The sequence below is a fragment of the Alligator mississippiensis genome, chromosome 1, assembly GCF_030867095.1.
Source record: "Alligator mississippiensis isolate rAllMis1 chromosome 1, rAllMis1, whole genome shotgun sequence".
NCBI lineage: Eukaryota > Metazoa > Chordata > Crocodylia > Alligatoridae > Alligator > Alligator mississippiensis.
This window is the reverse complement of record NC_081824.1, coordinates 184064523-184081508: the sequence shown is the minus strand read 5'-3', so window position 1 is coordinate 184081508 and position 16986 is coordinate 184064523. Positions and strand designations below refer to the sequence as shown.

General features: G+C 41.4%; 1 protein-coding gene across 2 annotated transcripts in view; it reads right to left on the bottom strand.

Annotated features, from left to right (window-relative positions):
• The window catches only part of EPRS1 (glutamyl-prolyl-tRNA synthetase 1), a 55587-nt gene that overhangs the window by 10312 nt on the left and 28289 nt on the right, over positions 1–16986 (bottom strand). Inside the window, exons 16-29 of one of the 2 annotated variants that reach the window (XM_014598077.3) lie at positions 15437–15549; positions 14191–14308; positions 13730–14101; positions 12247–12477; positions 11129–11377; positions 10095–10328; positions 9414–9679; positions 8403–8454; positions 7016–7225; positions 6243–6315; positions 5395–5474; positions 4851–4952; positions 1053–1208; positions 374–571 (exon numbers count right to left, since the gene is read on the bottom strand). In XM_014598077.3, coding sequence (XP_014453563.1) covers positions 374–571; positions 1053–1208; positions 4851–4952; positions 5395–5474; positions 6243–6315; positions 7016–7225; positions 8403–8454; positions 9414–9679; positions 10095–10328; positions 11129–11377; positions 12247–12477; positions 13730–14101; positions 14191–14308; positions 15437–15549 — 2454 coding nt within the window. The remainder of the gene's footprint in view (positions 1–373; positions 572–1052; positions 1209–4850; positions 4953–5394; positions 5475–6242; positions 6316–7015; positions 7226–8402; positions 8455–9413; positions 9680–10094; positions 10329–11128; positions 11378–12246; positions 12478–13729; positions 14102–14190; positions 14309–15436; positions 15550–16986) is intronic. The other variant, XM_014598078.3, reaches the window with a different exon arrangement.

The following is a 16986-nucleotide window of genomic DNA, read 5'->3' as shown; positions in this document are numbered from 1 at the left end:
ACAAAGCATATAGACAGTTAACAGGAAAAAAGAAAAAAAAAGTTTGTGGCACTTTACAAAGCAAGTTTTTGGTTTTTTTAACTCCCTCCTGCCTCAAACATTATAAATACATTTTGTTTTGGATGAACATGAGATTTAATATGCCCAGTTTGTCTGTCACAAGAAGCTAGACTCTAGAACTACTTTAATACTAATCCAATATATTTCTGCGTACAAACTGCACACTCTAAAAAGCAATTTTCTACATGTACAGATTCATAGATTAATCTATTTAAGAGTTCCTTTCATCAAGTAGCCAATATAAAATATATAAGACAGTAACTTTTTTCCCCCTCTCCTGTCTGAACAAGTTAAACAAACTGTTTTTACCCACCTGAACACAAGCTACCCGAGGTGGCAGTACCAGCCCCATATTATCTCCATGAATCATGGTCATTACACCAATGGTCCGAGTTGTAATGCCCCAAGAGTTCTGATAAGCGAACTGTTTCTCGCCTGGCTTCTTGGGATCCTCAAACACAATCTCAAACATCTTAGAAAAATTCTGCCCAAGATGATGGGATGTTGCTCCCTGAAAGATGCACACAGAAAATTCTGTTTGAGAAAAAGTTAAATCAGTAATGCTCAACCTTTTTCCCTTGCAAGCTGAATGGGCAGTGCCTGGTCTGTCTGTGGGCTGGATCCAGCTGGTGGCCTCAATCTGGCACCTGGGGCAGGCATGGTGTGGGGCAGGCTGGCCCCAATGCAGCCATGCACAGGAAAGGAGTTTGACCCAGCTCTGAGGGGCAGTAAGAGTGGGGGAAGGAAAGGGAGCACAATCCAATCCTAATCCAGATACAGGGGAGGCAGAGAGTGGCCATATTAATAGCCACTAGTCCCCTACTGCGAAATTTCAAGACCTGTGGGAAAGCCCTGCAGGCCAGATATGATGGCTCTGCTTGCTGCATTTAGCCTGTAGGCTAGAGACTGAGGATGACTGCATTAAACTGATCACTAAGGCACAGAAGGACGGGGCTTTTTAAAAAAAAAAATGGTGAAAATTTATGTTTTACCTGGATAGCTCTTCCACTAGCAGATATATATGCCTCCACTGTTGTTGTATAGTCACCGCCTGCAAATTTCTCTTTTTCAGTTTTTCTTCCTTTCACAACAGGTATTGCTAAGAATTCTTCATATACTCTAGCATACAGATCAAGAATCTGTAATACCTGTTATAAAACAAAAATGTTTAAACTTTATTTCAGTTTAAAATTACTAAAACTTTTTCCACTAAAAATATCACCAGAGTGAGATTGTTTTGAAGTCCTAAAATCTTTCTAGTCTTCTCTCCCCCCAGAGTATAGAATTCCTCTTTATTTTTTTAAATAAAACCTTCCCCTTCAACAGTGCTAGTCTCCCTAACATAGCCCCTTCCTCAAGAGCAAGCTTTTGATAGCCCTACCTCAAGTCACACTTACTTTCCCACACCTCCTCTGAATTTCTGCTTACACAAAGTAATAACATTCAACTCAACTGTCAGTAGGTATATCCCACTCTGCTCTGACCTGAACCTTAAATGTGCCATACTGCATCAATTAACTAGGTCAGTGTTTCTCAATCTTTTTAGACTCAAGGAGTTCCTCAGAAAATGCCAGTTCTTAGTTTTCCCTTTTTTTGACTACAGAAAAATATTAGACCAATTCTTTTGTTGCAAAGAACTCAGAAAGATAACAACAGGTCAGAATGTTTTTAACACTATGGAATCCTATCTGAAAACTCTAGGTTTCTTGTGAATCACGTCTGCACACTTGACAGTGGTGCCATGGCACCCTGGCTAAAAAAATCACTTAACTTTTTTAGGACTCAAAGTTCATTACTCTGTTAAATGCTGAGCTTGGGCTGTTAGGAAGGCCAAAGGGTATGTAAATAGCGTGGTTACTATGGAGCAATTCACCCCACATTGCATTCCAAAGGAAGGAGCAAATGCACAAGCTGCACTCCAGAGCTAGCTGAGTGCAGTACGTGCTATTACAACATCAGGCCTCTGGGTGGCACAAAGCCACTTTGCATGGAAAAAACAGCTACCCATCAGAATGAAACAGACCAGTTCACAAGTGACACGGCTGGTACACCAGTGTAGAGAGATTCCTTACTTCAAAGGCCATTTCAACCCTGAGTGGAGTGACTTATACTGATGGTGTAAGACTGCACTGTAGGCATATCAAGTATGTGCTCCAGTTTTACCCCAGAGTAAAGTCAAATTGCTGCAGAGTGCCTGCACCCAAAGTTTAATAGTGCTTTCACTCAAAAGACAAAAACTTTAGAAATCATGGAAAGAGTAGCAGCTAACAGCCTACTAGACATACAAGCCCTGCTTCCATCCTTACACTCCATTAAATCATGGGGCCGATTACAAGCCTTTGTTGATGAAGGAAATGTTGAAGGGTACGCATTTGAATGGTGACAATAAGAAAACACTTCAGTTTGAAAACTGCTAAAACAGCATAGCAAAGAGACCAACAAGAACCGACTACGGATACCCTACATTAGTAGGGACCAATCTTGTTAGCAAGCATGCCAGAAACTAGCCCCACAACTTCTCTGAATGCCACTCTGATCTCCTTTCTCTGCCCAAATTGTTGCTCTGCTTTTGGGGTTCAAACAGAGAACTAAACAGCCTGACTAGAGACAGGAAGCTTGAAACAACAGCTAATATTAAGAAGGAGGTATAGTACACAAGGTAAAATTCTCTTTGGTTTCTTTTAGTACTAAAAATCTATGAAAACTTTAGTGAAAAAGGAATTCCCCAAAAGAAAAACTACTGTGAAACAGAATTAAGATTGGAAAAACATACGAGTAACTTAACAGTATAAACAAGCATTACCCAGGAAATTTAGGGTTTAATCTTAATTTAAAAGAAAGGCAACCCAATTAAAAATCTCGGGGTGTGAACTGTGCCCTCAAGGGACATGAGTGAAAGGAAAAATAAAACAGGTCTTTAATTAACATCTCACATGAAACAGTAAGCACCAATAGATAAAAGTGTATGGCTACTGCTAGATGTTGCTATAGGGCAGAATGAAGGTTGTCTGGATTTCTTTAAGATCACATTCTGAATTTCCTGGTTTTGCAATGTTTGTTTTATACCACTATGTTACTGACAAATGAAACCTTCATCCTGTTTCTGTCTAAAAAAAAAGAGAAAAAGAAGAAGAATACCATTGTATTCTAGATTAAAGGGCAGAAAAATTAAGAAACAAAACAAGATTAAACAAAACATTGTGCTGTAGTTAATAAACTTAATCAATATGCATACTGTAAGCTCCAAATGGTAATTATAGTGTTCTGTATTTGTTATGCTTCTCTTCAAACATCTACATAGGTGCTTCATGAAAGACAGCTTGAATTGGTTGTAAAGGTATTATCCAGAATGGGAAGAATCTAGGAACTGGAAATTCAACAAACTGATGCTACTAGGTCATCTAACCCAGGAGTTACCAACCTAAGGCCCATGGGTCGGATCCAGCCTGCAGAATCATTGGATTTGAACTTGATTCAAGACCATTCCCTATTTAAATGTTTTTATCCAACCAACTTTTCAAGTATTACAAACCACAGTGCTTCTTTCATTTTCCATGAAAACTATATTTTAAGCTGAGGACGGCTGACAGTTACTTGAAGTTTCCCTTGCTTACTTTAATTTATCTTAGAGCAGGGATCGGCAACCCCTGGCATGTGTGCTAGACAGCATGGCACATAAGGCCATTTTCCTTGGCACACCACAGCTGACCTAGACTCTGGGCAGCTTCTCCCAGCAGCTGCCCAGAGCCCAGGCCGGCTGCAGCCAGAAGGTTGCAAACAGCTACATAGGGCTCCGCAGCCCTGGCACCAGTTTCATGGTAATGGCAGCTGTGCATGCACCTCTGGAATCATGGTTGGGAAGAGGCCTGGGGCAGTGCAACCCTGGCTCCTCCTCCACCATCCACCCAGAGGCATGTGTCCAGCTGTCACCACTGCCATGGAGCTGGGGCTGTGGAGCCCAGCACAGCTGTTTGCAGCCTTCCAGCTGCCTGCTACAGCTGCCTAGAGCCTGGGCCAGCTGTGGAAGGTAGCTGGGAGGCTGCAAACAGCTGTACCGGACTCCAGAGCCCCAGCACTGGCTCCATGGCAGCAGCGGGTGCATATGCACCTCACAGCGCATGGCAGGGAAGGGGCTGGGGAAGCACAATCCCACTCATTCCTGCACCATCTGCCTAGAGGTACATGCACAGCTGCAACAGAGTCAGTGCCCTGGCACTAGCTCAGGTGACAGGTGCACATGCGGCTTGCAGCACAGGGCAGGGAAGGGGCTGGGGCAGCGCAACCCTGGCCCCTCCCCTGCCATCCATCCAGAGGCATGCATGCAGCCACTGCCAGCAATGAGGATCGGGCCCCTTGCAGCTCCCCCATCTCTGGCACTTCAAGTCGAGGCATGGGTGGAAGCTGGGGCAATTTTGGCACTTGCCAAAACTGTTGCCAACCCTGTCTTAGATTATTAGTCAGTCATGCATTTGTAGACCAAGAAAACGTAACTCAAAATCTTATTTCCAAGACATGTTCCCTAGCTGAAGTATGCAATATGTACCGTACAAAAAGCTTAAGACTATAGACAGATGAATTGTACTTAAAGTGGCAGAGCGGGGACAACTGATCTGCTTTTGCTGTTTTGGGTGTTTGCTCTACCTTGCAATAAATGGAAGTTAAATTGAGCTAATTTAACAGGCAGGCGGTTCAAAATGCAGATGAAAATGCAAGAGTCACTTGAACTGGATGGACCTGACAAGTTTTTCTAAAAGAAGATGAGAAATAGTTAAGCATTCGGTGTTTTTTACCTCCTCTGCTGCTTCTTCATGAGTGGCAAATGCGGTGTGTCCTTCCTGCCAAAGGAATTCACGAGTGCGGAGGAAGGGCTGGGGATGTTTGAACTCCCAACGCTGCAAGAGAAAAGGTGACTTGAAATTCAATTAAAATTCAGTTTTATTAATTTAATTTTTAAATGTTTAAAAAAAATATATAATCATTATAAACATCATTGCTCAGAAGCTCCGTTTTTCACTTGTACCACACTGGAAAAAAATCGAGTTTAAAAAAACTAGATGCATATTAGCTTTTCAGTCTGAAAGCAAGGCAAAGTCATTAATATTTCACTGGCTATTTAATGACATGCTACACAACATAATGCAAATAGATTAAGAATTACAACAGTATTTTATTATTTGAATTTCATCTTTTTTCTTATGTTTGTCCTAATACACTTTGAATCATTTATGGCCAATGTCATTTTTATTAATAAGAGTTGTTCCACTTGAAAAACAAACGAACGAACGAACAAAATGAAATGGCTGACTAACGAAAGTGTGTGCATGCTGGACCTACCACTACATTGCACCACTGATTAAGCTTGATAGGAAGATCTCGGTGAGACTGTACCCATTTTGCATAGGCAGGATACATAACTGTAAAAGAAAAAGAAAAAACGTTCTTTGGCTCTTTTTCCAACCAGAAACATCTAAGACTATTTTTTTTGTTACATCATAAGCACAATGGAGCTTTACATCTTATACGGATTGAACTTCCACATTTTTGTTCCCCTTGAACAAATTTCCAAATAGGTACAAGTTCACCCACATGCCACCAGACTGAGCCTACATGCAGGGCCTTGGGACATGTGCCATATATGGTGTTCCCCACCTGGTCCAGGATTGCGCCTGCATACAGAACAGCTCCAGACCAGATGGGGGGAGGAAAGCGGGTATATGCTGCCTGTGGTGTGGATCCTGGACTAGTTTGGGCAGGGGCTATGCACAATGCAGGTCCCAGAGCAGGCACTGCAGGGGCTAAATCTGGCATGGGAGAGGAGTAGGAAGCAGGAGGATCCATGGGCCTGACCCATGAATGAGTTTGACACCCCTAGGCTAGAACAATTAAAATACCTCTAGATTCACAAAATACAAATTCAGTGATTTGTATGCAAAACACTTCTGAATGAGCTAGCCAGAAGTATAACTACATTAGCGTGGTTCTCCACCACAGCTAACATATCTTGGTTTTGCACATGCAAGACCTTCATGAATTATTATGGGGGGGGAGGGAGGGGGGGAAACAAAACGAAACACTTTTCTTCATCCCAACTGGTGATCATTAGGCAGGATTTCCTAGAAAGAACTTCAAGTGATGCAGTATTAGCTACTCATTCTAAAAATTTACAGCACAATTTAGTTTACCTGTTTCACTTGTAGGACGTACAGCAATTGGCTCAGCCAGTTCAGTTTTGCCAGACCTGGTAACCCAAGCAACCTATTTTTTTTTTTTTAAAGAAAAAAAAATTCCTTCACCTTGGTCTATTTCAATTCAAATGAAAAAGATCCTCTCTCTGAGGCTATGGACATCCTAATATAAAGAAATCTTAGTTACATTAAAATAACTCCACAAGAAACCCAGACAGACAGATGGACATTTACAGATGTTCCTGTCTATCCCTTCATTTTTATGCAAATGTACCCTCAGTTTCCTCCAAATACCTTATAAAAAAGCCTACAGAAATATAACTTCTTGCATTTTTTATCATTACCTAAAGGACAGGGTCAGCAACATTTTGCAGTGGGGGGCCATTTTAAATGAAACTTAGCTTCAAGCACAGGCTACTTCCAATCCAGCCCACACCATTAGCAACATAGCCGGAGCTGCTGATTCTCCCACCTCCCACTGCAGTTCTGCCAACTCTGCTTTTCCCTGCTCTATATAGGTAAAGCCTGTGCCACAGAAATACTGCGGAAGCATTGCCTCCCCCCACCCACCAGCTGTGTGGGCCAGATAAAATTGCTTCATAGGCCACAGGTTGCTGACCTCTGACCTAAAGCTATAATGGCAACAGTAAAAGAAATTGCCTGCACAGCTTACAGTCATCACCCACCCACACACTTAAATTGGCAGGCACGTTGTTGCTTTTTAACGTTAACACCACTCTCACTAAATTTAACAGAATTTTGAAATGTACCTCGGGGGCAAAGTCAGCTATATGAGTTTTTTCTTTCTCTAGTGCAGCCTGAGACACAAACATAGGGAAATAGCAGTTTTCCACACCAAGTTTTTTTATCTCAGTGTCGAAGAAATCTCTGATGGCTTCCCAGATCGCATAAGCCCACGGACGAAGAACATAGCAGCCACTCACGTCGTAGTATTCAATCATCTCTGATTTTGTGATCACCTTTGAAGTTATTAAAAGTTCCAATTAAATGCACAAAGAAAGCATTACAGTAATTCAAGCCCTGACTGTATACCTGTCTCAAGAAGCTAATCAGCATTTAAGGAAAAAACAAACCTATTGAAACTTAATTGAAATGCCTACACACATAACTAAGCTTCATTACGAGAAAAGGTAAATCAACTAACCTCTATGATCAAATGAGCTTATAATTTATAAATAATGTCTGGCTTATAATTATAAAAACACACTATTTATATTTTGCTGTTAGTGAATGGCACCATTGACAACTTTGAAATCTACCTCATTAGCCATAAATTAGTAAAGTATTAAGGTCCCATCCCCCCCCCTTTCCAATGCACCTCAAATTTCCATCTTACTTTATAGGCAGACAAGGTTCCTTGGGTGAATTTGATATCTTTTATTAGACCAACCCAAATGGTTGGAGAATAGTTATTAAGCAAGTTTTCGGGTTCAAAAACCCTTCGTCAGGCTAAGGAAGCTGCAGCAGTCGGTGTGTGCTCTTTCTGGATGGAATGAAAAGTAAAGAAGCCAGGGGCTGGGCTGGGGAGTCAGTTGCCAGGCAGATTGTAATGTATCAAAAATCCAATGTCTATGTTTAGTCCCTGATCTCTAGTATCCAGCAGGTTGATGAAATGGAGCTCATAGGCTCGTCTCTGGGAAGTGTTGTGTAAATTTCCCTTGACGATCAGGACTGAGAGATTGGAGAGAGAGTGGCCCTCCTGTGAGAAATGTGCCCCCACCGGTAATTGGGTGTTTGTCTTTGATGGATTCTATCTTACTTTATATTACTACTCGAAAGTAATAATACTACTTGAAAAGCTGGATAAAGGTCAAAACAATTTTCACATAAAAAAAAAACCTAGCAGCAGATGTGAAGAAGTCTGTTCTAAACTGTCACAATCTTGATTCAAACTGACTGTAAAATCTATCAAGCTCTTATTTCATCTTTAGAATATATTTAATGAAAAATGTTCACTTAGCCAAGACTTTACAGCTTTGTATGTTTACTCAGCATTTAGAATGAGCTGTCCAGAAACTACCAAAAAATGTTTGTAACAGTAACACCTTAAGACAGACCTTTATTAAGTCATATTTGATAATTCAGAATAGAAGGGAAAAAAAATCTTCAATTAAAAAAAAAAAGATACAAACTCACCTGAGAGAACCAATCAGCAAGATTTTCTTCTTTTTTAGCTTCAAGTCCCAGCCTATACAGATGAAAACAACAGAATAAATATGCAGTCTAAATTATCTCTAAGTGATTCAAACTACAGCAGCGCACAGAAGTTTGAGGGAAAATATCTTTCAATAAATATTTAAGCATTTTATGTGGGCAATCTGACAGACTCTTTCCCCCACTCCTCCAAAAAATTCCATCCCAAATTCAGTTTGCTTATAAAGTTTTGCCAGCGATGTTAGCTCACTTATGCTTCTTTTGGCCCGATTATTGCATTCACATGAACTCAGCCTGTCTGTTCCCATTGTTAGATCCTTCCGACATATTGCCAGTGAACTCCTGCACCACCATTAAACCCTTCAGAAGACATCACAATGCAAATCCAAACTTCCACAAAAAGGTGGACAAGCACGAGGCTGACACAGATCTGCTCAAAAGGACACTTAAATTTCGATTTTCTATCTGGCCTAACTTATCTTTGGACTAGCATTTGCAAGACCATTAAGACAACAGTGCACTGGCTTACTTTTTGCTTCAAACATATCAGAAGTTCTCTTTAAGATAGAAGACTGACCCCCTGCCACCAAAACAAAGCATACTAGCAATAATGATAGAATCTGGGAGAAAGCCAAGTTGTCATTTCCTAGCCAAGGAGAGTAGATCATGTAAGACGTACTCAGTTCTTCATAACATCAGGCTTTAAAAACGGAAGAATCCATATTTTTTTTACTGCATAGTTTCCCTGCTTTTCCAGGAACTCCACCTATAACATGCAATATTTATAAACTTAAAAACAGGAAGCGAGCTGTATTTTCAGGTGGATAAAATAAGCATAAGGATAGTCTTTCCCACCCCAATTATGTGCAATATTAATGAGAACGTGCAATATTCTTATATTCCCACAGAACCAAACAAGACAAAAACCAAAATACTGTTCTGGGTTTCTCTCTATTTAGATTCCACATATAGAGATTACAAATCTCTCTTTACCTGGTCTGTTTCTTAGGGCCTTGACCTTCTCCTGCTCCATTTGAAGAGAGGTCATTGGCACTCTGTTCTTTCGGAGATTCTTTCTTTGGGGTTTCATTTTGTTTCTGTTGCTTATTCTGCTTTTCAGACTTATTTTCCTTCTCTTTCTTTTTCTTATTTTTATCCTCTATGCCAGTCGTCAAGGCAGGTTTATCGTCTAGTCCAGCAAAAGACTTGCACTGGGACTTCAGCTGAAGGAGTTCCTGCACTGCTGCATCTATTTTGTCCTTCGTTTAGAAGCCACAGAACAAGCAGAAATTAAAATTTAAGAGAAAATCCAGATGAATCACAGCAGAAAATTAACCTAAAAATGTATCCTACACATTCAATACATACCTGAATATTAAAATTTGCCACCACAAGGAGGGGGAGGTTGAGAGACAGAGGGAGGGAGGATGGAAGGAAAACTACAAAACCTCAGCTTTTAACAGCAGAGATAGGTCTGCCGGTTAAACTGAAAAACTTACGAGGAAAAAAGCACGTGAAGCTTTACATCAGGTACTTCCTGCTGAAATGCAAGGGCACTTCAGGAACTTAAATACAATTTAAAAAATGTCACATCTCAGAACCTCATCCTGCTGTCCAGCATAAACGGAGATGCCTCGTGTGGTTTATAATTAGGCTGTATTTAAAACAGTTTACCTTTTCTGCTTTCTCTGCTTTTAGTTTTCGAACTACTTCTCCTTGAAGAGCCACCTTGCCATACAGGGCTTTGGCTTCTGGTGCGTCTGAACCACTGGTTTCTATGCTTGTTGCCTGGGGTGAAGCAGATGTCTGAGCTGCTGGTGGATGACCTGGCTTGTAATCTTGTCCAGTCTTTTCTTTATATTCTGCCTTTAGAGACAGGAGGAGCCTGACAGCTTCATCCACTTTATCCTATGTGGAAAGCAAACAGGAGTTCAAGTGGATTAAGAAGAATTTAAGATACAAGTGATTCTGAGGCTAAAAGAAACTTCTGAGTTTCAATCAGACAACCAGCAAAATGTACGTGGCAGAGAAAAGGAGAACAAATATGCATCAGATTATCTAAAAATCTAGATACCAACAATGAGAACATGCTGCAGGGTTACCAACAGAATGGAACCCCAAATCATCCTGCCACTTGTGATCTATTAACAAGGATAAAGGAGAATCTGCACTGAAGAATATGGGGAAAGGGCAGCATTAAGATACCAGTGATTCTGAAAGCAGACATATTTCTCTGACTCCTTTTAGGCACTGTTACTGAAAAGCCAATTTTCATTTTAATTCATTCTCTGGCTTGGAAAAGCCTTGCTAGACCAATAGCCTGGAATAATAGGTACTTTCCATTCCCCACACCATCCCACACTGCTCTAAAAGAAAAGAATGCTTCTATAGTACTGGAATTCCACCCAGGTCACACTGATCTTTTTAAATGCCAGGAGTCAATTAAACTTTTTCACACTTAGCAGGACATCATATTAATAAGAAAATGTAGGAATGTTCATCTGTCAGAGGTCCCTATGTGAGATACTAGAATGCTTCATTGTCATGTATTAACAGATTTATACAAGACTGGTAGAAGGCAAGTGTCTAAACTGCCACCAGAGGCAGAAATACAATGCCAGAGAATTTATTTGAAGGTTGCTTTATACAAGACTTCCACCCAGTGGCAAGAGTTGAGATTGATAAAACTATATTTACCACTATTATACCTTTGAAGCTTTTTCTGCTTTGAGACTGCGAACCACCTCCCCTTGTTCAGCTACTTTATCATAAAGCATTTTGCTGTCTACTGAGCTAGAAGATGTCAAATTATTGCAGGAAGTAGACAGAAAAGAAGCAGAAGATGATGTACAAAGAGAAGATGCAGGTGGATTTCCTGGTTTGTATTCTTGGCCTGTCTTTTGTTTATATTCTGCCTTTAAAGTTAAAAGCACTTTCACGGCATCATCTATCTGCTCCTGAAGCAAGAGAACGAGATAAAAGGTAAAGACAGAATACAGTTGCAACAGCTAGTAATGTACAGTAGGAAAAACAGCTCAACCCTACCAAGAATTACATTAATATAGGCATTCTAATATACTGCTTAAGGGCCAAAACTTGTTTGGCCATAAATGTGCCTTTTTATATGGTCTGCCAGATTGGCTGCAATATACCAGGGACCCAAATCATGTAGCATAGGTGTAGAATGACATTTGTGCCCACAGCTACAAACTGAAAACAACTGGCTTCTATGCTTGTGCAACAGCCTAGCCAGTTTTATATGCTGTTATTTGGCAGCCAAATAGGAAAGATTCCAAGATAAGAAGGTTAGATGGGCACTGTCAGATTACTAGCACATTTCTATTACTAATGCCATTCCAGTTTTAGAACTACAACTTATCTTTCCTCAACTATGTCTTTATTTTGCACTGGACTCAGCTTGCATGATAAAAATGAAGAAGTTCCCCATTTTGGTTTTCTGCACTAGACTTTTGTAAAAGAATTAGGAAATGTTTGTATTAAAATTAAGAAATAAACCCTAAACATATCTGTTTACTTTTAGTCCAGTAAGTTTTTCAAAATCTATTAATTAGGGCAGGGGTGGGCAAAATGTGGGCTGGATGCAGCCCACCAGGCCATTCTATCCAGCCTGCAGGGCCCCTAAAAAATTGAGAAAATTAATATTTATTTGCCCCTTGCTGCCTGTCATGCGGCCCTCGATGGCTTACCAAAAACTCAGTAAGCAGCCCTTTGCCTGAAATAATTGCCTGCTCCTGAATTAGGGTCTAAATTAAGCTGAAAGCAATCTTTCCACTTCCAGGCATGTTAGAAATCAGTACCACTATACCTTTGAAGCTTTCTCAGATTTAAGTCTGCGGACCATTTCACCTTGTTCAGCTACTTTACTGTATAGAGATTTGCTGTCTGTTGGGCATGGAGATGTAGAAGTAGAAACTGGTGAAGATTTAGTAGGGATCACTGTTGCAGGTGGGTTTCCAGGTTTGTATTCCTGGCCTGTCTGCTGTTTATATTCTGATTTTAGAGTTAAAAGCACTTTCACTGCAGCATCTACCTGATCCTGAAGCAAAAAGAAAAAGGAGGTGAAAACACAAAACAAGCAGAAGATATAAAACAAGAATTGCACAAAAGATACTTTTCATGAAACAAAACAGACACTTTACAAGTCATAAGTACCTCAAATGCTATTTGCATGCATTAGATTACACCAAGTTGATCTAGTAAAGAAAGTTTTGATAGTTATCAAATGAGGCATTCAGATATAAATAAATACAAATTAGAAAATACTTATCTTTTCACAGCTCTGATATTCCATTACAAAACAATACCACTACATGCAACACATCTAACAACATTATTTTGCTCAAATTTTGTAATGACATCAGCTATATATTCCCCCAAAATATTTAGTCATTAAGCACAAAGTGTTAAAAGCTTCCACTTATGATATGCTTCTAAACTGTTCTTCCCAAAAAATAGTTTTGTGCGCACATACACATGTACATATAAATAAAAAGAAAGCTCTCCATGAAATAGGAGCCTCTTCCTCAGGTGTTCAGCACCAAATAGTGACAATGGTTCTTAATTTAGTAGCATCTGGAGTAACACGAGAAAAAGAAGAAAACTAGTCTTACAGTTGAAGACTTTCACTAGTGACCTAATTCAGAAACTGCATTTGTGCGTCTTCTGGGATCACATGGGACATTTTTACACATGCTCTGGGACACAGTGCCGGGTGCTTTAATTAGCAAGCCACACTAATTAAAAGCACCCACGTGTCACATGCATCAGCGTTCTGGCATCGAGAAATGGCAGTGGGGTACTTTGAACTAAAAGCTCAAATATATTCAATGAGCTTTTAGTTCAAAAAGCACCCCCCACCATTTTTTCAGAGCGGCAACACTAATGGAAGGCTGCCACAGTGCGTCAATTTCTATGCTCCAGCAGACTCGATTAATTGAGTCTGCTCCAACCAGCTCGATTTACAGCACGTCGAAGCAGGTTCCCCGCACGTCTGTAGGAGCCCTTCATTGGTCAAAATTTCTCAGAAGAGGAAGCTGGGAAATTTGACATGTCTTACAAATAAGGTACCTAATTTACATTGGCACAGAATCATTAACAAATAATATTTATCTGAACACTACTTGAAGTGCAACACTTTAGAAAAGATGACATGACAGACCCCAAATCAAACAAATTTAAGGATTTTTAAAGAAAAGCCAAGAAACAAAGCGGGCTTTTATCCTGAAAGAGGAGAGACTGAAAACATTCTTGAAATAGCATTCTCTAGACTAGGTTTTTTGCACACTTACTTTTGGTGCTCTCTCAGCTTTAAGCTTCCGGACCATGTCCCCTTGTTCTGCCACTTTATCATAAAGAGTTGTGCTGTCCAGCATGCTGGAGGTCTCAAGGTTGAAGGGCACACTAGGTACTGAAGCAGCAGCTGCTGGATGACTTCCAGGTTTATATTCCTGACCAGTCTTCTCCCTGTATTCTGCTTTCAAGGCCAATAGCTGTTTCACAGCTGCATCAATATCTTCCTTTGATGCCTTCTTAGCTTTCAAGTCACGAACCACATCACCCTGGGCAGACACTCTATTGTAAAGTACCACAGGGTCCGCAGGTGCAGTAGAGGTATCAGCAACAAATGGAGGAGTAGGCTTTTCCTTGGAAGCAGAGCTAGCCTTTGAAAACAGAAGCAGATTCTTTTTGTGTTCCATGAATGTTTTACAGTAGTAAATGCTATGGGAATATTTCCTAAAAGACTCTTTACCTCTTTCTTTGCAGTTTCTGCCTTGGTTTTCTCCTTTGAGCCAGATGTTGGCATTTCCTTTGTGTGTCCATCAGGGATATAAATCAAAATGCACGGAGCCTCTTTACAGCTATATGGGCTACAGAAAAAGGTTGAAAGAGCCAACATTTAATATATACTCTCTCTATAGAGCCATAATAGGAAAAATACAAGTAGAATGCCTACAAAACACTTTGAAAAAGCCCAAGAGAAAAAAAAAATGGAATATCACCACACTTCTTGCTCCACATTCCCACACTATGTTCCACTATAGCAGCAACTGTATCTCTATATAATTGCAACTGGAAATTTTAGTAATGAAGAATAACAGTCTATTCTGGATGGTGTACTGTATTTGAAATTTCAGTTTGTCACCTAAACTCCCTCTCACCAGAGAACTGCAGATTTTAACTACATAATTTTCATTTAGTTCAAACAGCAACTGAAAACAGCTTTCCCCATTTCTTTGAATTAAAATCAAGACTTATACATTTAGATAGGGGGGTGCATCGATAAAGATTTTATGGGCCGATACCGATGGCTGATTATTGACTGCCAATATGCAGCCCAGAAGCTTGGAGAGCATTGCCCGGCTGGTATGTCTGTGGGGTGTGCAGATCAAGGACCCCTCAGTGAGGGAGGACATGGGGCTGGGGCAGGCACTATCCTGCTGAGGCAGGGCATGGGATGGAGCCGTGAGCCACTCATCTGTGGTGGGGGGGTGGCACTGCAGGGGAAAACATGGGAGCCACGTGCACCCTGGATCTGTGCACAGGGTGAGGGCAGGCTGCACACTTGGGGCTGGGGCTGTACCAGTCTCTTCCCAACAGGGGGAGCTACAGCCACTCCAAAATTCACCCTATCTCCCCTCCCAGAGTCGCTGTCACCTGCCCACCCCCCCACCCCTCCCAGGCCCCCCTGCTGGGAAGAGGCTGGCACAGCCCTGGCCCTGAACGCACAGCCTACCCTTCCTTGATCCATGCACAGATCTGGGGGGCACATGTCCCCCATGCTTTCTGCAGGGTGCACAGAGCACCACAGTGTAAATATTTGTGTAGGTTACTAGGGTTTTCACACTGCTGTTGGTGAACAAGAATATTAGTTCAATTTCTACTTGAGAGAGCATTATTGCGTGCATGAAAGCAGAAAAAAAAAATATTAAAAACATTTTACTGATCTTTACTGGCAATTCTCAGCCTATAAATTGAGGGTGTTTCCAGCTGCTTACCTAATTGGTTCATAGGGTTGATCACAAATAAAGAATCCTCTTCTCTGAAGCTGTATAATGTCCCCTTTTTCCAATTCTTTAAGACAGGGATCACCTAACATCAGTTCTTCTTGCTGTAAAAGTTACAGGAAACAGATATTTTACAAGCATAGTTTTAAAAATACAAAGAATTTTGTGTTGAAAGATTTTGAAGATCATCAGATTTCACAATTAAACCTAATGTCAATGGATAAGATGCTTTCAAAGAAACGTGTAAGTACAGTTATTCCTATGTTATAGCTTTTCAGCAACAAGCAATGTACCACACCCTGCAGAAATTTAATTAGGAAAATTGGGCTTGCATATAGGGTGGGATCATGAATAGATTAGAAATCTGTGAGATAGCTTAATATGTGAGGGTGAAAGTGCCACAAATAGTGTCAGAAAGCCCAAGAGTTAAATATTATCTAGCAGGAAATCCAGAACTGTTTTATAAAGTAAATGCTTGAATTTAAGGTAGCAAAACTAACAGGAACACTGTAGTCTTCTTCACTTACCACACACTCTTGAATAAGACATGCACCTTGTTTTGGGGAAAGGAGAATGAAGGAAATAAGATTTGTCCTTGAGGAAAATAGCCAGTAGTCTTACTTTCCACTGCCAAGGCTGCAGGCTCCAGCCATGCACAGTGGGCACGGAGTCCTGATCAGCCTCGTTCCCTCTCCCCCCTGCTGTAGGATGAACGAGGGTGCTACTGTAGCAGTTACCCCACACAGCCACAGCCTAAATGTACGAAAACTGATAGTGTAAAAGTCTTGCAGCATAAAAAAAACTAACTAACTAAAAGTTAGCACCTGCTGTGAAACTGTTAAACTGGTGGTGCCTGACCTCACCAGCTCAAGAGGCAGATGAGTGGTGCCAGACTTTTCTGCAGGCCTGAGGCAGTCCATTGGCCCAATCTGGTGCACAGTGCTCATCCAGCCAAGGGCTAACTCAGGTGTGCAGCAATGGCTCGCAGGCCCAATCCAGTACCACACAGAAATGGCCCAGTGGGCCCCAATCCCAATGCACTGGATCTGTGCTGGCAGGTCCATTCCTGTTTGTCTGCATCGTGCCTGCCCGGGCCATTGCAACAGCAACAATGGTAATGTGTGTGCCCATTCTGCAGGAAGCAGCCACTTCTTGGTGAGCACACTTCCCAGAGGTGAGGGTTAGGAGTGCTCCAAGCACTTGTGGGTACCCAGAGGGCAATGGCAGGAAAATGGGCGCATGCATGATCCCTAGCAAATGGCGTTCCACATGGCGAAGTCCCAACACTGAAGCTGCATTCCAGCCCCCCTCATGGGAATCCCCATGCCTGGAGATGGGGAGCCAGAGCCAGGCAGCGAATCTGCTATCAGGGTGGGATCCATGTGAACAGAAGGGAAGGGGGACAAAGCCTGCTCACTCTGACAATTCAGCTGCACAGGAATGGCCCAGCTGGGGCTGATTACACATGGCTTCATTGGAACCCTTCCCATGTGGCTGGATTGGGCCCTGGCTTGAGCCAGGCATGTGGGAATGGAGCCTGA